Genomic DNA, 24,471 nt, shown 5'->3' on the forward strand with positions numbered 1-24,471 from the left:
TTTTCTTCTTTGATTCTGTGTTTGATCTCTAATTACTTAGCAGAACAGTTTTTCTTCAGTGTTTTTATTTGAGTAATACATATTAAAACAAAGTTCAAGGTCTATACTGTATCTATAAACCTACAATGTAAGGATGACTTATTCTACCCTCTCTTGTCCGAGCTGTCTGCAGGACTCAGCGTTTGCATGCAGTTTCCTCTCAAAACTAATTTATAATTTTGCTCTCTGATCTTTTCATTTAGGTGCTGCGGCATTATTTTTATATCTAATCGATACGCACTGGCTGCTTAAGAGCTTCCGTGAAGTTTCCAATTTGAGCACGTTTATTCCCCTGGCCCGTCTGAGGCCGATATTGGCCTACGTGCGCCGTGTGTGCCCCACTCTTAGAGTTACCTCCACAAAGCCTCACCGGGGCAACAATAGCAGGGAGGACACGCAGGAAGCCGCTGGCGACATGTTTTTGTTTTCCATCAATTGTCAAACATAAATTAGTTTCAATGAAAAGGTAATTTCAGTTTCTTAACCATTCTGGAATGAGTTTGCACTGTTTTTTTGGGGTTTATTTTTTTTTTGCGGCAATGAATAAAACTCAGAGGAAACCTGATAACCACTGGAGCCATTAAAATCATTCATGTGTGACTTATGCCTCACAAAAATACTCCCTGCATACCAAAGGGTGCGCTGAAATGCAACGGCGCTCATTTCTTTTGTAACTCGTATTGATTTTGCTCTCATCCTTCTTTGTGCCCTATCTTGGTGGATCCAATGAAGCCACACTGTATGCCATTAATGTTTCCATTTGTTTGTTTTGATCGCACAGAATTCATCAAGGGGTTGTACAAAGACTCTGAATTTTGTGAAGGCTCTTGTCATCACAATGGTATATTTTATGCAGTTCCAACCCCTCTTTTGTTTAATGTTTTATTGAAGACTCACATTTCCCTTATATCCATATAATTAATCTTTGTCCAGACATGTAATTGTTTCCTATCTGCCATTTTAAATTTAGAAAAAAAAAAAAAAAAAAACATTTTTGTTTTGATCCTTTCTTTCTTTGTGATGCACTATTGCAAAGGCACAGACCACACGGGGGTTCCATACCCGAAAAAGTGCTTTTCAAAGATCAAGACGTGCGCCGTGATGACTTGTGTCATGTTTACGTCCTCTACCTATGTTATGAATTTTTATGCTTGAACTCGGCTTCTTAAAAACTTTCTAGCCGTCGGTGTATTTTTCTGTCATTTTGTGAAGCCAGAGCCCCCACAATAAACTCACGCAGTAGGGGGTAATGTAGCCGGGGGCAGAGCCTTGAGCTGTTTTTTCCTTCCTTATACACACAACAGCAGCCAGCCACAGCTCAGCATGTCTCATAGTATGGCTTCTCGCTGGCCTTCAGAAAATGCTAATTGCCTGAATCTGTAATTTTGTCTGTGCCATTTCATTATGACCGCCGCTGTGCCAGCTCTGGCAGTCATTTAGTGTTTGTCATAGGTTTTCTTCTTGTTCTTCTTCTACTTTTTTTCACTAATGTTTGTTCGGCGATATCATATACATACTTACACTTCAACCATCCACATGAAACTTGGCATGGCTGATATGGAATAGAAGGTTTGTGTCACTAGGTGTGCATTTTGTTTTGTCCTAGCACGAAAAAACGTTTGCCAAAGATTCTGAACGTTTATGGCAAGCGGCCTCTAGGAGCCGCATTACCTTAGCTCATTATGACTCATTTTTGGAGTGGCGCCACCTAGTCAATATAGTTGAAAGCAAAAATATAGTAAATGACTAGCCAATATCTTGTGATGAAATTTGTGAATACAATTTTGTGCGCTCATTCGAAATGGCATATAGAAGCTATGTATCCAATTTCAAACAAATCCGCCATAAGATTGCTACAACAAGCTACAACATGTTTTCCTCTGTTCCTTTGACATGGTTTGGTCTATCTTCAAATTCATTTTGTCTTTAAAATCAATCAATCTTTCTCTCTAGAAATCATTCTACCTTCTCTTCTCAGTTTGTACATTCTGCTTGGACCCCAATGTCCGCTGCTTGCGGCTATATTTCAACGTATTATTATGATAATGTATACCCCTGTCCTGTTATAAATGTTGATACTTGTTTGCCTATATGTAGCAACACTACATTTTACTATTGTATTCAAGCATATTTTTGCCTTCATATTCTTGCCTTTGTAAATAAATGCCAAGTACAGTTATACAATGAAGCTCATATGGTTGCTTATGTATGCATGTAAATTTCACAAAATTTAGAACAAGAATGTCTGTTATAAGGTCACACTCATCCTCACGTTCACTAGGCATGTCTCAAAACCACAGAACGTAACTCACAGGTACTCCCACAACCACAAACTGTAGTTCCTAAACATTTTACTCAGAATAAGATATACAACAAACTTTTGATTCTATTGTTGCAAGAAATGCAAGATACTGTAATTCTTGCTATTTACTGTGTGACTCCTAAGATCACATTACAATGAAATTGTACTGTATATCAGCGCATATGTTTAATGTGTATAATTCTCCTGGTTGCATGTCATGGAGGAGGTTGCTGGTGTGATATTCTGTGAGCTGTCTCACTGTTCCTGTGACTGACCCTCTTGTCCTTTTTGTTTTCCAATCTTCCCTTCCTTCCTTCCGTTTAGACCTGGAAAACTTCAAGACCCACAGACGGAGCTCAGTGTCGGTGCGTGAAGGACAGGGCGTGGTACTTCTGTGCGGACCTCCCTCCCACTCTGGAGGTAAACACAACCAGAACCGGACATGATTTATGAGCCCCTGACTCCCGACTGCCAGAGCTCTCTGCGACATTTGTATTTTTTTTACTCATATTTTAAAACTGCATCTCAATTTGGAGGAGAAGCTTTTTTAGCTGGATGTACTGGAAATACCCGAGGCCCGGAGAGCTCTTGGCAGGCAAGCTTGTCAGTGCCATGCTGTTATTTGCCTGTGCACAGAGCTGCCTGATTTTGTCAGCTTGTGTAGGCTAGCCCCACTAGCCACTTGAGACTCGATGCATGTGTTAGTGTATGTCTGTGTGCGCGTGTGTGTGAGAGAGTGTGTGAGAGTGTGTGTGTTTGTGTGTGTGTGTGAGTGAGTGTGTGTGTGTGTGTGTGTGTGTGTGTGTGTGTGTGTGTGTGTGTGTGTGCGTGTTATTGCGTGTGTGTTTGTGTTATTGTATGTGTGAGTGTGTGTATATGAGTTAGTGTGCGTGTGTGTGTGTGTGTGTGTGTGTGTGTGTCTCTTCACTCCAGCTCCTCGCTGGTGGCAAAAGAAGTTCTCACACCATTTGTGCGACACCACTGAATCAGCCCTCTCTCTTTAGCCTTCTGCCTTCTGACATCTCCTCACCCGGCCGATCCTAACAGTCTTGCTCATCGCAGCGGTGCTCTCCCTTGGCTTGAGCAGCTTCCTCGCTCCTATCCTCCCTGTCACCGGGCTCGTCGCGCTTCATTGGCCTTCCATAGTCACCTCCCCAAACAGAGGCGTTCATTTACAGTCCCCTATCTGCTTGATGGCCTCAATTAATTAACACAGCAGCGGGCGTGTGTGTGTGTGTGTGTGTGTGTGTGTGTGTGTGTGTGTGTGTGTTAGTAGCTTATAAATGGCAGCGGCAGTGCGGCTCGGTCAAAAACGCTTTATTAACTCCATATGCAGATGCAGCCCTTGAAAGTGCCACATCCCAGGGTTCACTTGTGTATTAATGCTTTGAAAATCGAGCCACGCAGCGCTGGGAGCTGGGAGCTGGAGCCAGCACTGGTGCCATGAAAATGCTAAATTGAGGAAAAAAAATACAACTTGTTTTCCCCCTGCCTCTGTCAACAGTATATTTTCCAAAGATTAGACATGGTTTGTAGGCAAAAGTGGTTTTCTTGTGTGGGCCTATTGAAAGGCTTTTTTTTTATTCATTATAAATGTTGCTGTAGTATATTATTACAGGGCGCTGATAGGGTATGGTGTTGATATGTGCTGGACATGGGAAGTCCTATCAGTGGAAACAAAGCAGGTTTGATGGATGAGACCTCAAACGTTGAGACAGCGTGTAAGCAGCGTCAAAGAGAGCAGGGAGATAAAAGAGTATCTGATTAGTTTCTTGGCTGCGTCGAAAAGCCGCTCTGTACTTTTTTTATCGGCATGTTGCAGAGAACCACAGGGTTGTCATCTCCATTTTGCACTGAGGAAGATCTCAAAAAAACAAAACAAAAAAAACTGAAAAACTTTAGACACAAAACACGCAACTCTTTGAATGCATTTCTTTGGAGCCCAGACGACAATGCGAGCATGATGCTTTGGGGATTTTTTCCCCCTTAGAAATATTTGTCCTCTCATTCGCTTAACACTGGAGAAACTATGCTGCAGAGACAACAAAAGCGGCGAGGCACAAATGCACCCTGAAAGGCCTGCCTCTCTGCTATTTGTGTGTCTGTGAATATCTCAAGCAGCCCAAGCCCATGGTAATCTAAAGAATTGCCTGCCAGTTGGGCTGTGAATTAGCGTGCTGACAGCTTTGAGAGAGAGATAGGACTATCCCTCTTCTCTTCCCCCTCAAGGCCTTCTCTCCATCACCAGGTCTAAACAGAACCTTTTGGCTTTCACTGGCTTTTACCGTGATTGACACATTTCCAAAGACTATTCTAGAGGAAAAGTAGAAATAAACAAGGGCATTAAGTCCTCATTACATAACGGTAAAAGATGTTGTCATCTTGCATGTTAATCTTGCGTGTTGTATGTATTTGTCTTAAGGATCATATTGGTGTGCCTGGGGGGTTTTGGTATTCAGGGTAAGATTTTCTATTTGACTGCAGTGACTGAGTCTCTTTCTCTACGAGTTTCGCTTAGTGACCTCTTCAACCATGCATATCTATATCTTCTCCATTCATTTATTTTTGTAGGCTACTCTGTGAAACTCTATTCCACCTTTGGTTTTGGGGGGGGGGGTGATCCGCAATGATTTCATTCCGAGTTGATCGTGATGTTTCAGACCTTAGGGGTTCTCTCTGCATGCAGTCCGGCGGTGAGTCAGGAGAGATGAGACATTTGGAAGTTGTCAATTAAAAGAATGTTTCATCTTGAACTAGATGTATGAGACTTTGTGTCATATTATTACCAGACCCAGACTATAAAGCCTGTAATGCTATTGTAATACTATAAGTAGCCCAGCACTTTGTCTTCACACTATAATCTTAGGTTTATCTGGGTCTGTTTGGTCTGCAGTTAGGGACATAGTGTGGGAATTAAGTTAATATAACAATGTGTCATGCATTTTCATTGTTATCCTTCATATAGTTCTGGTTAAGTCTGTAAAACTTTTTATTTATTCACTCTTAAGTGTCTTTTCTAGTTGTGTTTTTCTTTATTGCTTTGTTTTGTTTTGTTTTTGGAAAAGAAGTTCTTTTAAATTCCCAAATGCTGTTAGTGGCAGAAAACTGGGAACTTTACTCTTCCTTACCACTTTATCAAATGCTGAGGCACTGAGAGGAGTAAGAAACCTGTCAGTAGCACATTCTCCAGACGTTAACCCCCCACCCCCCCAAGCAAAAGAGGTCTAAATTAGAAAGCTGAGAATGGCGAGCCCTGTGCACTAAACATCAGACACTTCTCCAGAGCAATCATAGCGCATGTCCCAACTACACAGAGCGTGTCCACCGAGCAGAGACAGACGGCGGCAGGTTTGACGTTGACGCTGACCCGCCCTGACGTGCCAGTCGCCGCGGCGAGTCCTTCGTGGGCGCCCGGGATGCTATAATGAAAAGGCCCATCTACCGCGGCTGGGTGGCGCCTCTCTCTATCGAGCATCACGGTGGCAACAGTGGCAACGCTGGCTTATTCATTACCGTATGTTCTCAGGTCTTAAGTGATAGACCCCAAGACTGGAGGGAGAGGAGGATGAGGAGGAGGTGGAGGGGGGAGGAGGGTGGGTGGAGGTGGAGGTGGAGGAGAGGGGGGTGCCCTGAGGATGTTCCCCCTGAAGCCGCAGCTCGAGGCTGGGTTAGGATGGGATAGGATGGGCGGCCAGACAGTCTGGCCCGGGGATGCGTAATTCCTAGCAGGCAGCCAAGGCAGACAGCTGGCCAGCAGCTCCCCTCCCCTCTCCCCTCTGTCTCTCCCCGAGCCACCCGCCACACTCTGAGCCCACTCCAACATGCAGATTGAGCTGTGTATAATCTACAACGGGCCAGGGAGACGGGGGCTGGGGAGAGGCAGAGAGAGAGAGAGAGAGAGAGAGAGAGAGAGAGAGAGAGAGAGAGAGAGAGAGAGAGAGAGAGAGAGAGAGAGAGGTGAAGTGAAGAGGAGGGATAAGAGGCAGAGGAAGAGGGAAGCCTCATGAGAAGGTCTAAGATTGGAATATTATTTGCAAGAGTAATAGTTGATAAGCTTTGTAAACCAGGCCAGGGCAGCTTGTGGGAGAGTGTGTTTGTGTGTTCATGTGGCTGTACAGGGAATCTGTTTGCCAATGAGTTTGCCTGTGTGTGTGTGTGTGTGTGTGTGTGTGTGAGTCTGTGTGTGTGTGTGTGTGTGTGTGTGTGTGTTTTTGTGTGTGCGCGCACACACGTCTTTGTATTAATGTGTGGCCCACGCTGTTTGCACATTTGAGATCGGGCTGCCAGGGCTTCATGCACAATTAGATTGGGGGATATCACTTTTCATTATCTCTCTCCACACCCTGAAAGGACTCCGAGGTGCGTAGTCAGAGGTGCAGACTGATTTCCACACGATGCACGGCATTCTTTCAGATTCAAATCTTCAAAGATGGTAATTTGCCACACCTGTTTTCAGAGGCCGCCATGCCTTATTTCACTGCCAGCGATGAACAGCGTGAATATTTCTGAGGGGATTTTCTACTGACTCACCTCATTTAAATGGTGCTTATGCTCAAGTGAGAGGCCATCTCAGCCTGGCCCGCAGTGGCACGGTGGTACACAGCTCACTGGCTTTACCCAGGCTCTGGGCTGGACGGACATTATGATAAACAGAGATTTGTAGAGCTTCAGCCGCATAATTCCTCTTGGGGTTACTTCAGCTGAGCAGTTGACAGCATGGGTGGCTAATGTAAAACAGTTGCCAGAGGGGTTGGCTGAAGTACCATTAAAAAGGCTAATTGGGAGAAAATTAGGTCTGTAGTTTTTCAGTATACGAACATACCTTGAAAGACAAAAAAAGATTTACTCTGAATTTAGACTGAGTGGTAGTGTAGCCCGTTTAGCATCACTGAAATATTGACAGTACTCAAACATTTTGACATACACGTGGAAAAGTAGCTCCCGTAGCTAATGTAATCCCTCAAATAATAGCGTAGTAGCGCAGTTAAACTAGCACAAGTGGAAAGGCAGCCCCTACTATAAATATCAGAGAGGCTTTTGGAGCAGGTGCGGCAAAGCAACAAAAAGTCTGTGGCACCGTACCAGATGCTGGAGATACAACTAAATGTGTATTTCATCATCGGTCATATGACACCAGAGAACGTTAAACTCATCATTGTGCCTAGTGGTTCTCACCGGTTGAGTTCAAAGATAACATTTAGTTAAGAAATTTATATTTTTATAGTGTCTTTTTAATACAGTGACTCCATATCAGATACCATATTCGTTTTTTTACAGAGCCATTTAGATTTCAGTGTCATCTGCTATTACAGTAAGAGTTAGCCTAGTGGGAGCATGTCAAAGATGAATAGTGGTTCCAAGAATGGAAACCTGGGGGATTAGATTCATGGTTTGGCCAATGAATAACAATATAACGACTTGTCTGCTAGCCTGAAGAATGGCTTGAAGAATTTAACCCAGTTTTCAGAAACTGATTCAGGTTATCATTGTAAAGGTTTACAAAATACTGGTAATTGGATGTTGTGATGCAGCCGGAATATCAGCCCATTAATGGAAACTGAACGTGGTCTTGAGTACTGTTAAGAGGGCGCTTGATGAGTTAAGAGCTTTCTGTGGTACATTTGATGAGTTTTCAGCTTTGTTTCATATCTGAATTTGGATGTATTTATCTCACATTTTTTACATTTATTTCACATTTTGCCGTTATATACTGCTTTTACTATAATATGACTGGTAAGGGAAACGTATACGTTTATATAGTGTAAGTGAGTAGTTCTTGCTTACTGTAAAGATGTTCATACCTTTTCAGAGACACACAGTAACAGTAATATTGATTAATGGTCGTGTTTTTCCCTTATCATAGCCTGTACAAAATCTCCCTGAGGCGTGAGCCCTCAGGCAGTCGCCCCAGCAGTCGCCCCTTGACACCCTACCAGTGGCGATTCCACTGATATCTCACACAATCCGTATTGCATCATTTGAAGCGTCTGAAGCGTCTAGCCTATCAAACAAGGCCACTGATATGTTCTGAGACAGAGGCTCCCCTTCAGCAGTGTGTATATTGGGGATGTGAAGCATGTGAAGACACTCTCTTTGATAGTCTATGTGTGTATGTGTTTGTTTTGTTGTGCACATATTTCTGTTGGCTAAATGTATCTTCCTTTGTGTGTGCGTGTATGTACAAGTGTATGTTATATGTGTGTGTGTGTGTGTGTGTGTGTGTGTGTGTGTGTGTGTGTGTGTGTGTGTGTGTGTGTGTGTGTGTGTGTATACTCCAGCGCCCTTGTGCATGCGCCCCGTGTCCCACAGCACGTCCCTGGGCCCTCCTGTTCCAGTGCGTAAACACACACACACACACATCCCCCATGCCTCTGAGACTACGGCCCATGGGGACAGCCTGCGCCCCTGGCTCTGAGAGGGAAAAAACAACCAATCATGACTCAGGGTCCAGCAGCACAGTGCTGGGTCCTCTTCTGTGTGTGTGTGTGTGTGTGTGTGTGTGTGTGTGTGTGTGTGTGTGTGTGTGTGTGTGTGTGTGTGTGTGTATGCCTATGTGTGCGTGTGTGTCTGTGTGCGTAAGTATGCATATGTGTGTGTGTGTGTGTCTGTGCGTAAGTATGCATATGTGTGTGTGTGTGTGCGTGTGTGTGTGCGTGTAAGTATACATATATGTTTGTGTGTGTGTGTGTGTGTGTGTGTGTGTGAGCGGCCAAGCAGCAGCCTTCTCTTTTACATTCTCAGGCCAGCATTTCCCAGTTGCTCTAATTACATTCAACACTCTCATAAACAAAAAAATAATTGCTTCTCATTCACTATTTGGGGAGAGGGTGTGAGGCTCGGCGGAAATGTGAGAGGTGCGGAGACGGAAGCCGAGTTTGCTCCGCAATCTGTCAGTTACCAAGTGACGGAACGCCGTGGTCTGATTAGGGCAGCACTAGTGTCAGGGGAAGGGCAGGCAAAATTAAATCAAGCCGTGAAATATTCACTCGAGTGAATGATTGATGACGACATGGAAACATAGTCTCCCGTGTGGGAAGCTTGACACAGATGCCTTGAAGGTATATCAAATGGAGACAGCCTTTATGTTAGCAACATAGGCTTCTGTTATTTGCATTTGTTACTTTTTCCATACAGTGATCATACGGTATCCTTCAATTGTTGGCGTTACGAGAAACGCCATGGTTGCTCAAGGTCAACATTTGTTGTAATAGAAGTATATGCCATAACAGCCTAGGTGCACCCTTGAAATGCAGTCACTGTAATTCTGACTCTCCCTCAAAGGATAAGACCAGTGTGGCATATGATCCCAGACAGCCTAGCGAGTCGATACATCCAGCAATTGCTTCACAGGCGTTCAAAGCTGCGGCGGTGAGGGGGGGGGGGGGGGGAAGTGTGGTCATCCTCCCTGGTTTGAAGTTACACATGTTCCCTCCACTCTCTCCGAATGCCATGCTCCTACCCCCTTGCTCTGTCGCCCCCCCTTCTCTTGGTGGCTCACTCCTTTGCGTTTAAGAGGTCGGCCATGGGGAGGGAGGAGCTGTGTCGAGGCCAGGACTGATGTGCTCTGTTAGGGGGCTGATGCAGGGCCAGCAGCCTGAATCACCCCGACATCTCTGCGTGGCCGGCCGTGTTGTGACACTCCGGTGTTCCTGCGGGAATGTTATTTGGGAGCATTCTCATGCTGTCAGGTAATTACTGTAATGCACCGGCATCTGAAGAAGGTGGGCATACAGTGACACTCTAAACATTTCAGTAATGTGCATGCAATAATAGATATTGGACAGCATGTGTGACTGTGTGATTGTGTGTGTTTGCATGATTGTGTGTGTGTGTGTGTGTGTGTGTGTGTGTGAGTGTGTGTGACTGTGTGTGTGTGTTTTGAACATGTGTGTCATTTTCAGTGCACTAGAGAATCAAATTATCTTCCCTCGGCTCCCTCAGTCACTTTGGATCAGGGCAGTGCAGGGAGCTGAAAGCCTGTCACTTTCTCTACCCCTCTCTCTCTCTCTCTCTCTCTCTCTCTCTCTCCCTCCATCTCTCACTCTCTCTCTCTCTTTCCCCCCATCTCAGAGCATGCCACATTAATGGGCTGCCTGTGTGACCCAGCCGTGGTCTTTGTATTACTCAATTACTCTGTTTAGCGCAGGACCTAATGCAGCTGACCTCCATTTCCTAATGGAGGGGAGACCTTTTTAGGTGCACTCAAGACTGAAATCGCCCCTCTCCCTCACCAGAGACACACTAAGAATAGAGAAGCTTCCTCTGGGCAACTTTTTCCTCATCTCTTCCTCCTCCTCCTCCTCCTCCTCCTCCTCCTCCTCCTCCTTCTCGGCCCCTGGACCATGTGCACTCTGCTCTTGTAAAGAGACATGGAGAAAAAGAAAAAGAAGAAAGGGAAAAAAAGACAAAGAGGAAATTTCTCTGAGCCTAGAGCGAACTTAGGGGAAGTGCGCTCTGCGCTGTGGCACAGTCGGAGTGGCTATGTGGCCTTTTTTTGTTGTTGTTCCTATTTATTTTTTATATACTGTTTTTGTTGCAGATTCATCTTAGCTTGCAGCATGAGTTTGTTTATGAAGGGCTAGAGTTGTTCTACCTGTTCGATAGGCCCAAAGTGAAATGCCCTGCCACCCATTCCAACCCCTCCACCCCTCCACCCCCCACCCCACAATCACAGAATCCTAAGGGTAATGAGTTAGTGTTCACTCAACGCTACTTGGGGTTGTTAAATTTTCAACATAACAATTAGTACCCTTTTTGTTCTGGCTTTTTTTTTAAGATAATTCCCAGCATGCGGCGTTGAGCAAAGTAATTAAGAATTCACACATTGTTGTCAGACGGAATTTTGCATTTATTATTAATACCAGATGATGATCAGGCAGCTGCATCAGAATGAATATTTATTAGAAGCTGACATTGATAATACATAATGAGGATGAAAGGATTTTCCTCCCAGACACAACCCCAGACTCTCTGAATATGGCCTGTCGTAAACAAACTTCCCAATAACCTCTGCCTTTCCATTGTGATTGGACCCACATTCCACCCACCCCTGCCTATGGCTTTGATCGATGGGTTGTTTTGTCTGTTGATGCAGACCTACATTGCTTTTGTTTCTAGTAATTATTCTTCCCGTTGAGATGAATATGTATTGTGTTTTTAAAGCGCTGGCTCTGCACAGGTATCCCAGGGGGCCTTGCTGCTGGGCTGGGCCTGGGGGGTGGGGGTGGTTGGGGGATTTGCAATGTCCCGTGGAGTGTAGATATTAATCGCTTTAGATGCTGTAAGCAAAGCCAAGAGGCTGCTTTTAATTGTTGGCTCAGAACACTGACACTAATAGACACATTAGGAATGCTTGTGCAAGCATTTTAAATCATTTGTCATTAAGCCTAGATCTAACAGTTTGCCCTGGTCATGACGCTCCTTTGTAGAGAGACTGCTTTGCTCCTCTCCGCACTTTGATTAGACTTCTAATGGGAAAATAAGAAGTCTCTCTACTAAGTGTTCGGATTTTCTCATGAATTCAACATTTGACCTCCAAATAGCAGCGTATCAATTTGCTTTTATCCCTAAACTTACTGGTCAGACCTTACAATAATACCTAATACCTACTAATACCTAACGTACTGGTCAGACAGCAGAGCGTCTTCAGTCGGAGGCTCCTTCGGGTCCGCTGTAATAAGGACCGTGACAAGAGGTCATTCCTGCCCACTGCAACAGCCATCTAAAATGAAGCCCCTCTGTGCCAGGATGGGAGACTCCTCTGAGTGGCCGTGCACAATGCACAATGCACATTTTATTTGCACAGACTATTGCACATTAAATAGTAATAAATAGTATATATGTTATATTTTATATATTATATTTTATATTTTATAAATAATATTATATTTGATATAGTATAGGAATAGCTATGTATATACGTACATACATAACTATATATATATATATATATATATATAACTATATGTACATATATCTCTATATATATATATATACATACTATATACAATATACTATATATATTATATATATACTGTAATTATGTGTACTGTCTTTTTACCTACCTCATTTCATGTGTTTTTTAAAGTTATGTATATTTTTTGTCATGTATGTGAATTGCTGCTGCAACACTAAAATTTCCCTTTGGGGATAAATGAAGTACTCTATTGATCTTTCTATCTATATATCTATATATCTATCTATCGATCTATCTATCTATCTATCTATCTATCTATCTATCTGTCTGTATGTTTGTCGAAAGCTACTGTTTTTTTTTTTTTTTTGTTATGGAGCCCAGTTCTAAGCAAAGTCTACAAGCTTGCAGATGGAAGCCCGGCCATATTATGATAGATTCTCTTGACTGTACTCGATTGTAGTAATTTCATAATTTCAGCATTTCTGTCCGAGAAATGCAGCCCCCCTCATTTATTTCTCTTGGTTTGTACATTTGCAGCAAGTCATTTAGGATATTTTACTGCCTTTTTTCATTTCATGTTGACTCCTCAGAACGGTTTTGCAACCTTTGCAGTCTCTGCCATAATGTGCTCTGTATTTTGTCAGCATCTGACAAGTCTCTCTGGGGACTCTTCAAAGTGAAAACTCCCACTTCCCTTACATATCATCTTTTAGAGATAGAGAGAGAGAGACGCTTAGACACCTTCACACTGTGTGGAATAGTCGATGTAGCATTTGTATTCTGTTTTAGGATGGTGAGAATTGCTTGGGCAGCTGAGCTTGGTCAAGGAAAAGGAAAAGGAGATAAAAATGTTTGGCTTTTTTGGCAAATTTGTTGTTTTAGATATATTGTACTCTGTTGTACTGTAGGCAGAATTTGCCAATATATGTATATATATATATATATATATATATATATACATCATTATTTCAAACCTTGACTGTCAATGACTGCATTTGCTATTCATGGCAAACAAGAATATTTATTTGTTGTGTGTGTATATATATATATATATATACAGTATATACTGTATATATTGGATTTGGGCTGCTGTTTGAAGCAATAGTGTTGCTTAGGCCATGTTACCATGGTGATGGTTTACAAATACATCTACATGTAAGCTTCACTAAGTTAACTTAGTTCATTAACTCTATTATTAGTGCAGATTCATTCTTTAGATTCTGTAGCACAGGCATGTTCTCATGGGATACAGGAATAAGAACCCTTGTGCTTTCTTGACAAACAAGGACTTTGTTAATTTGCATTAATATTTCAGTGCTCAAGGACCTTGACTATTAAGAGTCCCCTCATAATTACTTTCCGTTCATCTGTAATTGCCAGCGACTTTTCAAACACAACACTTATTTCCACCTGTAAACAATCAAACCAGGTGCATGGCAGCATGATCGTAGCCACCCATTAGCAATGCTGGAATATAATGAACAATTACGGTGAAATTGCTGTTTACCTTCTGCGGTGTACACCACAGTCTGAATTCAGCTGTGCATGTGTTTCATACCTGAGCTGAGATTGTGAAAGGAAGAAAAAAAAAATGCCACAGAAGAGCAGTGAAGCAAAGAAAGCTCAAAGAAATAAAAAAAATAAGATCAACCCTTCCTGCGAATCAAAGTGACGCTCAGGAGAAATTAGCGCTGACGGGGAGGCGCCGGCATCCCCTCGGAGCGTGCGCGTGCTGTGCAGTTGCTAACACTCTGCTTGCCAGCGCCCGCTGACTGCGAGCGCCTCTCCATGAGAGAAAAAGGCGCAGGGAAGCGTGTTGCTCCCAGCAGGTGGGGGAGAAAGGAGAGGAGAGGTGGCCTGCTTTTGAACAGACTGCTCCACTCCCCTCCCCTCCCCCCCCCTTTCAACCCAACTCTCTGTGGCCCTCACCTTTGGTGTGTAAGTATAGCGCCCGGGCCCAGGTGGACGCGGTCCTTGGAGGACGAGCGCTCGGCCCCCGCTCTCTCTCTCCTCTGTGGTCTGGGATGAGGAGCGGAGCGCTGGTGTGCATCCCGTTCCCGCTGTGATAAATGACCAGCCAGTCAGAGGGAGGCCAAGGAAGGAATCCTCCAAGAGTGTTTTGTTTAATTACTGGCCCGCTAACGAGTGAATAGGTTTGATTAGGCCCAGCGGGGGGGGAGGCGCTACGTGTCTGTCAGTTAGAAGGGCACTGAGCTTCATGGCTGCTGATTGGAACGTCACGGCAACCAGAGGGTGAGACGGATTATCATGCAAAGCCAAGCTTCACGAGGAGGGCTCAGAGACATATATACACAAACACACACACACACACACACACACACACACACACACACACACATACACACTCAGAGAGCTAAGCCTTAATCAGTGCCATTGATGAGTTCTCCAGGTACGGTGTGCGTTACAGATGAATGCCTGTGAATGAGAATCTTTACAGTTTGACTTGCTGTTGCCCCACAGTATACCACTAGCTATGTAGAGACAAAATCCCATGTTGTTTTAATGCCAATCCTTTAAAACACGGGAGCTTTCCACTTATTCTCCTGTCATTACAAATTCATCATGTAAGGGCTCCAAAAAAAAACCTGGCACCTCTTTGCTGCCAGTTGTCTAGCATGGATGGAAGCACTACGCAGAACATACATACTGGTGTGATTCTCTCAAAATAGTATTTGTTGCCAAACAGCCATCGTGACATGCTTTGTGCAGGTGGATTTTTTTTTATTTCCATGACAATTAACTTATTGGGTGTTCATTTCTTTGACGAGCAACAAGCAAAGCAACAAGCAACGAACAAAATGTGTAGCGCATGAACTAAAGCTATCGTGTGGCATGTGGGAGCAGTGTGCTGACCCACCCATGTCACGTGCGTCAGAGTTTGCTCGATGCTAATTGCCCGTTGCATTTCGTTTTTTCCTTAACAAATAGCTGTCGTCTTCTTGATAACCACACAGGATGTCAGGGTAGTGTGCATATTATCCACAGAGCATTCAAAGGTACCGTAAACACTTTACACTCAATTATTCTAGAGCTCTGTAGTTAATTCATGTAATTTATGTAATATAATTAATTAATATAATATAATGAATATTAATATAATTAATGTACTGTACAAACATCATGTATGACTTCTCAGAAGCAGAAGCAGAAGCAATGATACTATCACTAAGTTACTGAATTATTCATAGTAAGCTGTTTCTCAACGTTATTTCAAAGACAGTATTTTCATTTCCATAAGACTACCAGAAGACTTGTTTTGAAGGTAGAATAGGTGATATGCTGGAGAAACCAGCAAGAGTAGGCTAGATACAACTGAAGTATACAACCATAGAAATCCCAGGCCCTTCCTTCAGGCCCTTCCAAAGCCACTCCTCCAAAACACATGCGCACTGTCTGACTACTGCTGAAGGACGAGTCCACGAGAGAGAGCTTTGGGGAGTGGAGCACAGAAAATGGCTGCAATCACTGACCGTACCCAACTACCACATGTCTCATTTACATGTCCCATTCTCACAACTATAAAAACTCACAAATAAACTTAAATCACGTAAAACGTCATCAAAGCCAATATAGAGTAAGAAAAGATAAATACGCTCAAATGACACTTGCTCACAAGTAACGTTACAATGCAGGTGAACATATAGATTACTAGCGTACTAACGTTATTGTTCAGAAAATAACAAATTCCCCAAAAAACAAACCAGATTACTTGCCCAACAGAAATACAGCAACCATGATGTCACTTTTCAGGCCTTTCAACTCCCTCAGTTGTCGCCATTGTAACCTCATGACCTGTTGGGGCTGTGTTGGGTTGAAGAGCTAGGTTACAGCTCCTTATGTTAACTATGCCTGCGCAACTCCCATAACCCACATATCGGACTGTGTTTGTGTTTGTTAACTATGGAGGCCTTGGTACACAGCCCTGCCATCTTGCACTTTCTCTGCCATTCTGGTGCAACTATTTCGCTAGCTTTAACAATATGTCTGCCTAGCACAGGCAGAGAGTGTGCAGGTAGGTAGGTGGACAGGCAGGTACACCATCCAATCATTTCATACAGGCCAAGATGACAGATTTGTTTTATTTTTATTGTTAGAGCATTTGATTTATTCATTGCTGTCAGGAAATGTAACAAGAATTTCAAGAACTATCAGGCCCTGGGCTGTATAAAGTGTCTTGAGAAAATTGTAATATTTTTATGGTAAATACATAAAATTGAATTGAATTAAATTGAAATATAACAAAAAATGCATCTAAAATAAATCGCTTACACAACCTTTAATTATTGTCGTTGTTGTCATTGATGCTCCTTTATTAACCCTTCAGACCTTAACTTAGGCTAAGAGAATTACATGCATATGTAAATATAAAAAGAATCCTTGCTTACATTACAGTGTGTACACTACATTGTTTTCTGTATTCTTGACACAGATGCATGCATGTTGACATTTTATAAAAAGGAGGAATAACAGGCGCCTTACTGTAGTGATCTTATTTACTGAATGACACTGTTGTTACCGTAGTGATCATATTTACTGAATGACACTGTTGGTCCTCCCTGTTATGTAGAAAATAGAAAAAAATGAAAATGGCTATTTGGTTCACTGTGGTTGTTACATTTTTCAAAATTAGAAAAGATGTTTTACACCCTGAGACACTACCCAAGCTGTAATTTCATCCCTGATATAGTCGATTTTTTTTGTGCTGCAGCTTAGTTATCATCTTACTGACCCACACTGACATTCATTTTCACCCTGGCATGAAGCCCCTCTGGTAATTTGGCAGTTCACGGGGGGGGCAGAGTGCTCTAGAGAACACCACACATCTGCTGCCCGGCAACAACACTCGAGCAGAGGAGAGAATAACGCAACATCCACACACATATATTTTGCATTTTGTGTTTTTTTTGTGTTTGTGTTTTTTTTTTTTCAGATCTGTAAACTTCAGTTGTGTCTTGATTTCATGCCACATGTTTTTTCTATGAGAGATCCTGAAATGTATTTTCTTGTTATGGGCAGGTCTGACGTTTTCCTGGATTTTTAACAAGTACCCGTCGGTCGTCAAACAGGACAGTCGACGATTCATATCCCAAGAGACGGGTAATCTCTACATCGCCAAGGTGGAGCCATCTGATGTGGGCAACTACACCTGTGTGGTCACCAACACCGTCACGAAGACCAGGGTAGAAGGTCCTCCTACTCCACTAGTGCTACGCTCTGATGGTGAGACCCATTTTTCAAATCCTTTTTCACGTCACCATCTGCACTGTGTGTGTGTGTGTGTGTGTGTGTGTGTGTGTGTGTGTGTGTGTGTGTGTGTGTGTGTGTGTGTGTGTGTGTGTGTGTGTGTGTGTGTGTGTAGTATTGTTCTGGGTATAGTTTACCAGATGTTTCTAGAAAAGACGGCTCAGTGAGAGGCATCTTAAATATCAGTATAAGAAATCAAAACACCAGCAATGGCCTTAGCTTTTTCTTTTTTCTTTTAGGAATACAAATTATGACCAAAGGTTAATGAGCTGTTTCTTTGCAAATTAAGGATGGCCTGGTAGCATGTGTTTTGCTGTTCCTAGGCTGGCCTTATCAAAAAGCTCCCTAATGAAAAGGTCATTTGTCTCAGGGTGATCTTAAAGTGAACTCCTCTGGTTTGTGCTTTGATATGGTTAAGTTAAAAATAGTCCCCATGCTCATCCACATAAGGCCTTAAAGGGACAGTAGAAGAAATGTATGCTATAGTTTACTTTAGACATTTTATAGTTTGTGTTACTGCATTGCTAACCCTACTCATCACTGTCAGAATAGTCATGGACCAGAACATATACAGTATGTCTTGCTCAAATACACGAGGTTACACATGAGACACTGACTCTTTTGTTTAATACAGCACTGCATTCCAGTCCATGCAGGTAAAGTCTTCTTCCATCACAAACAAAACGGGTTGTGTACAGTATTCAGTAGTGTAATGGATCCGGAGCCTGAACACAGATATCAAAACATGTCTAGACTGTGAGACAGCCTTATTGTCTGTATGGGTATTTCTCTGGTGAAGAATTCAGTCATTGTTAATGGACCGATGAACATTATTGTGGTGTTTGACATAGACCTCAGCTTATATATTTGCTAGAATGGGGTTGTGTAGCTTCCCTTGTATAAAAAAAAAAACAGTGTGTTCGTTGTATCAGAGTGCCACGGCGGAACGCGCCATTTGAGCACCCTGCCTCACCCACAGAGGAGCGCGGTTTACAGTACGTGACTCTCTGGAGCCTCTACCTCTCCGGAGGCCAAAGCAGACGCTTGTTCACATAAGCAGTTCTTGAAGTGCCGCCGCCGAGTATTATTCCTGTCTGTACTCAAAAAAGTGAGGTGGGAATTGCCTAGCTTACACCAGCGCACGCAGTGGCGTGTTGCACCATATGTTTGTGTGAATTATAATTAAGCAAAACAAGCTGCGGTCTCAGATCTGTCTGTTTAATACAGATATTCCTAAGCCCTGGGGTTTATGCTTTTATTTGTGGGAGATTTTTCTTTAAAAAGGGCTGCTTGTGTGTTTGCCACCCCTAATCCTCTATTTACATGGCTTTTCTCCTTTCTTTCAACAATTTTTTTGTAATGACTCTGTTTCTTTCGGACTATAAAATCTGCGGAAACATAATCTGTTCTTTATCGAAAGCTAACGCAAATCGATCGAGTTGCCAGTCTTTCTCTGTGCTATCTGCTCCAGGGCGGGTCAGAGTTGGCTTGCGGCACATAGAAAAGGTTCCAGGAGGAGACGATTACGTCTGTTCAACCTGTCTCTTTTCACAGCAGGTCTAGTTTGGCTACCGTGCTGCATCAGACACTGCAGATAAGGATCTTAGCTCTCACAGCCGCGCGAGAGGCAAGATAACATGTGCCTTGCGAAATTAGGGTTGATGTGTGTGTGTGTGTGTGTGTGTGTGTGTGTGTGTGTGTGTGTGTGTTTGTGTGTGTATCCATGTGTGCTTGTGTGTGTGTGCATGTATGTGTGTGTGTGTGCAGTTCAAACATGAGCCTGAGATTGTTTGCTGCGGCCCCGATTCTTGAGCGGCACTTTCTTTCAGAGTGATGAGGAACAGTGCCTTAAGAGAGCCACGATTGGAAAGCTATTTTTAGAGAACTCAAGTAGTCTGAGCTCTTGTATTTCATTATGAAAAAAGGTCTACCCCCCCCCCCTGTTCTTCAAATGCCTTGTGTGGATTTTGTGTTATTGAAATTGTCTTCTTTTTCACATTCCACATTCTCTTTTTATTCCTAGGTGTGATGGGTGAATATGAACCAAAGATTGAAGTGCAGTTTCCAGAGCTGGTTCCAGTAGCCAAAGGCTCCACTGTGAAGCTGGAGTGTTTTGCCTTAGGAAAGTAAGTCCTGTGTGGTTGACACACCATGATTTATGGGTACAGTACAGACCTGCACCATGGCTACCTCTGATGATACCGTTGAGACTCTAAATTCAAGCAGTCATTGTAAGGGCCACTGTATAACTTCGATTCATCATGCTGTTGAGCAGATGGGCCTCTAAAAATAACATGTCTTTAGAATCGAATTTCTATCCTTATATATTTCATTTTCGCTACGTTACCTGGAGGATCATCTCAAAATGTTACTGAGATTGTCATTGAAAGGTCGCAAGGAGCCTTTTTACTGAGGTGCACATAGTGTCGTGAACAAGACAAAATGGTGTCACTGTAATTCTAAACCCTTTTTGCCTCAGATGTAATCATTTTAGTGTTTTTGAACCACTTGTCCTCTTGTCCCCACAAACAGCCCGGTCCCATCCATAACATGGCGGAGGGTGGACGGCGTCCTCTTCTCTCGGAAGGTGGACATGCGCAAAGCCAGCGGCGTCCTGGAAATCCCCTACTTCCAGCAGGAGGATGCCGGGATCTACGAGTGCACAGCAGAGAATGCGAAAGGGAGGAACGCGGTGAAAGGCAAACTGTCTTTCTATGGTAGGTGATCCCATCCTGGCATGGGCGCATGAATATTTGAACCAGAAAGAGAGAGCGAGAGAGAGAGAGAGAGAGAGAGAGAGAGAGAGGCTGCCGTGTCAGACTCACTCAGACAAGGACTCGTCACAAACAAATCTCATTGGTCTGCGAAACCACAAGAATCGCCCCACATGGCTGTGTGATTTTAAGAGGGCATCAGCATGATTAAACCCACGCGGCAATGATGCCTCTAATATTTTTATCCAGATTAAAGAGAGTGGATGAGGAAATGCCCTTGGTCTTGACCTTGTCTCTGTGCCCGATCTAGGGTTTTAACCAGATGGCGCGATGATTGAAACCCGCCGGAGCTTCAGATCAGAGTGGTTAAATGTACTATGGGTAGGCCTAAGGCACATATGCTAGGACTTCCTCATTCACATAATCAGTTGTTGTTCAGTAATTTATGTCATTGTGGATTATTTTTTTTTGTTTCATTAGGCATTTTTCTGTGCTGTCAGTCTATTAGAGTCTCAGAAAAATATCTATGGAAAGAGTACAAAAGAGGAGCGCTGGCACATGAGAGAGTAACACATGCTGTTACAGTACATCTCTGCACATCTATGTTTCAGTCATGAGGCTGCTGATATTCGCCATAATATCACAGTCATGAGTGTATTGCAATAGTTACTGGTTTGTAACTGATTCACCGACGCCACCAAAAATGATTTGGCACACATAGGAAGTGCAAGTGCAGGCATGGCATACCTCTGGTCCAGTCGAATTGTTTGACTGCAATGAAGTATTCTATTTCACAATTACAAATAACACAATGTCAGGTATTTTGATTGACTGTGATAAACATTGAACAATCTCAATCAAGATTTCTCCATAGCTGTGTAATGACCAGACTTACTTACCTCCTTAGCTAGCCACTGCAGATGGATGGATGGATAGCATATTCACTCTCCCCAGGGTATTTTTTGGCATTTTTCTCGGTATCACGTCAGTGTTCTCAGGATGTGCCAAGCCCAGGCTAGAATAGAAGTTGCACAGAGCATTAGTCAAACACTATGACATATTTGCCCAATCAGCATTGGGTGGAATTTTGGGGGATTGACTCATTCTGATTAATGTAAAGGACCATTAGCGCAAGAGTCTCAGTTATCCTTGCTGTGTATGTGTCGCTCCTAGCCATGCCAAGAAAAGTATATTTAATATGGACTTTTAAATGAAGGGTCAGGACCTTTCCCGCTACTGTGGTAATCATCCAGAGGTATTGCTCATACAGGACGGCTTCCTATTAAGTAAGTACCTGTAGGCAACGGACCAGTGAGATTTATTCTCCCTCACGGAGTCCCTCTCTGCTGCATACCCAATGGCCCATTTACAAGAATAGCCTGCACCGGGTTCTCTCTCTCTCTCTCTCTCTCTCTCTCTTTCTCTCTCTCTCTCTCTCTCTCTCTCTTTCTTTCTCTCTCTCTCGTTGGTTTAGCAGCCTTGTTGTCTCTTTGTTTATATTCTGAGCTATGTGGGCCACCGAGAGTCCCAAATGCTGCAACGGAGACAATAGAAAAAAACGCTATTTATAGGATACAGCGGTAGAAAACACGAGCCTTTTGATTGGTATAATAATACTTTTAATAGAACGGTAACCCAGGAATATGGAATCCACGATGGTCGTTCCACATAGTCGTTTCTGTGTTTTTTTTTTCTTTCCTTCCCCTCGCGCTTCGTTGTGGTAACGGTTGCATTGTAACTAATGCGCCGACTTTTAATCTCGCGCCATATATTTAGGCCGGGGCTGTATTTACGACCCATCTCTTGATTTTTCCGCCAACCTCTACCGCTCTCCATTCAATTGGTCCCCTCCTTCCCACACACTCAGCCCCTCTCCGCCTCCTCCTCCACCTCTCCACACTCCTGCTGCTGCGGTCCATAAGTCAGGATCTTGTCATCTGCTGGGGGCATAGCTCATTCTGTGCATTAAACAATTTGCCATTATTTACAATGCTCCTCAACGCTCTCCGCCACCCCTACCCCCACCCCCACCCGCCTCCACCATCTCCACCACCACCCACACCATTACACTGGTAAACAAGGAGGTAGCCGTGTCGCCACCATTGCTGTGGCGGCAGCGGCAGCATCGGTGGCGCCCTGGAGGTGTGTTTTTGTCAGGATTAGCTGCGGGGCCAGGCCTCTTCAGCGCGGCAGTACGCTCTCAGCCCCTGCGATGGCAGGTGATAAAAATCTGTAATCTTATTTTGAAGTCCCCTGGAATTAAGCTGCTGAGACATTGGTCAGCAGAGTGGGGGAATTGGGGGGTGGGGATCGATAAGAGTATCTCATGTTTATCACTGCAGCTGGCAGCAGAGCCTCCATCCGCACTGGAGGAGGGGGTGTAGAGGCAGACGGGTGGGGAGCCTAGTGGGTAGCTGGGTTGGGGGTGGGGGGTGGGGGGACGAGCATGCGCACACACACACACACACACACACACACACACACACATACACACTCCAGGCCTCATCTGCATTGCAAGCAGTTCCAGGCTGAACGTTTCAGTGCGGCCTTTTCTGATTAATATTGGTGGTGTTGTTACAGTAACTTGTGGAGTATCTGATTAGGCCTTTTTCATGTTACTTTGGCCACTTGAAAGGAAAACTATAATTGTGTCTGCACCCCCACCCCCCTTTTGCAAGACTGCCTTTAATGTAGCAAAATTCTGTCTACATCTCCAGCAGAAGCCTGAGTGGATAGAACATACATTTAAATTAAAACTAGCCGCTGCAAACAGGAAGGAGGGAAAGCTGTTGTGGTTGCAGTGTTATTTTGCACAACAATTTCCCGGTGTGATCTTGTGAACCCTGTTGGACGCCCAAACGATCTGGTTAATTAGTATTCCTTGGGAGGCCAGCTATGAGGAGAGTGAGGTGAGGCTCTCATTTGACCCCTGGCCTCCTCTCCTCCCCTCCTGTCTTGAGTTGATTCAGAGTGCCGCGGCTGACAGGCTGCCCACAGGCTCAGGATGGCACAGCCGTGGGATACCTGCTTTCATGTGGGGCACTGGCCCTCAAAGTCAATACACTCACAGTGGATGAACGATGGGCTGAATGGCCATGACAGAGAGGGAAAGAGAATGAAGGAGAGAAAGAGTGAAGGAGAGAGAGAGAGAGAGAGAGAGAGAGAGAGAGAGAGAGAGAGAGAGAATAAACAGCCTGAGTGGGGTCCGCAGAGGTGAGGCGGGTGGGACACTGCCTGCGGACATAGCGTTAAGACTGCAGTGGCACGGATGTGATGCTAAATGACTAGCGATAATGGACTCTCGGAGTACTGCTTTGGCTATGTCTTTAGGCGCTTTTTAAAGTACAGGCACACACATAGCACAGACGCAGAGAGAGACACACCAACACACACCCATCCCCATGCACATATACACATAAGAATAAAAACAAAACTATTGCACACGCATGCACCCATAGTACGCACATACATATACACACACACACACACACGCACACGCACACATACACACACACACACACGAACATACACATACACACACACACACACACACACAGACACACACACACACAGACATATATATAGTATTAATGAACTGCGATACATTGGTTCGTGTCGACATACAGCTTAATCCTTCTTAGAGAATCCATCCCATGGGTATAGGTGGGTGTAGAAAGCAAAAGCTTGACCCGGCCCACTAATTCTCCGTAGCTTGCAGTCAAATCCAGTTATACAGAATTGATCTGCGAGTAGATGAGATGATCAAATAAATCAAGAAATCTCTCTCTCTCTCTCTCCCTCCCTCCTTCGCATGTGCTTTATTTATGTGTTTATCAATTCACCTCATCTAATCAGGTGACATAAATGATGTACCCAATATGCTTCGCAGTTTTTGCTAAATAATTAACTAGGGTTGACTTACATGCACTTAAAAGATAGAAATCGATAGAGCTCATGTATAATTAAACCATACTTTACTTTAATGGGACTGGGTAGGGCTATTTCATACCGTTGGTCATGGGCAAAGTAATACATTACGTGTAATTTCCCTTCTGGCTCTCTCTATCTACCACACTGGCAAATGAGAACGACAGGAGGGTGTTTATATCAACAAGGCACCAGCAATCTAATCTAAACAATGTTTTATTTCAACTTGCAAAATGGGGGTGAGGTATCAGAGAAAACTACTCTGTGTCTCGCTGCCTCTGAAGAATTACGATGTCAGATCATGTGAT

The 24,471-nt window shown here is 43.7% G+C and overlaps 1 protein-coding gene across 1 annotated transcript in view; it reads left to right on the forward strand.

Moving 5' to 3' along the window:
- Positions 1-24,471, forward strand: part of cntn4 (contactin 4) — a 97,575-nt gene that overhangs the window by 38,786 nt on the left and 34,318 nt on the right. The window contains exons 5-8 of the mRNA XM_012838633.3: positions 2,666-2,761; positions 17,295-17,498; positions 19,546-19,648; positions 20,055-20,239. Coding sequence (XP_012694087.2) covers positions 2,666-2,761; positions 17,295-17,498; positions 19,546-19,648; positions 20,055-20,239 — 588 coding nt within the window. The remainder of the gene's footprint in view (positions 1-2,665; positions 2,762-17,294; positions 17,499-19,545; positions 19,649-20,054; positions 20,240-24,471) is intronic.

The sequence above is a fragment of the Clupea harengus genome, chromosome 5 (genome assembly GCF_900700415.2).
Source record: "Clupea harengus chromosome 5, Ch_v2.0.2, whole genome shotgun sequence".
Lineage (NCBI taxonomy): Eukaryota > Metazoa > Chordata > Actinopteri > Clupeiformes > Clupeidae > Clupea > Clupea harengus.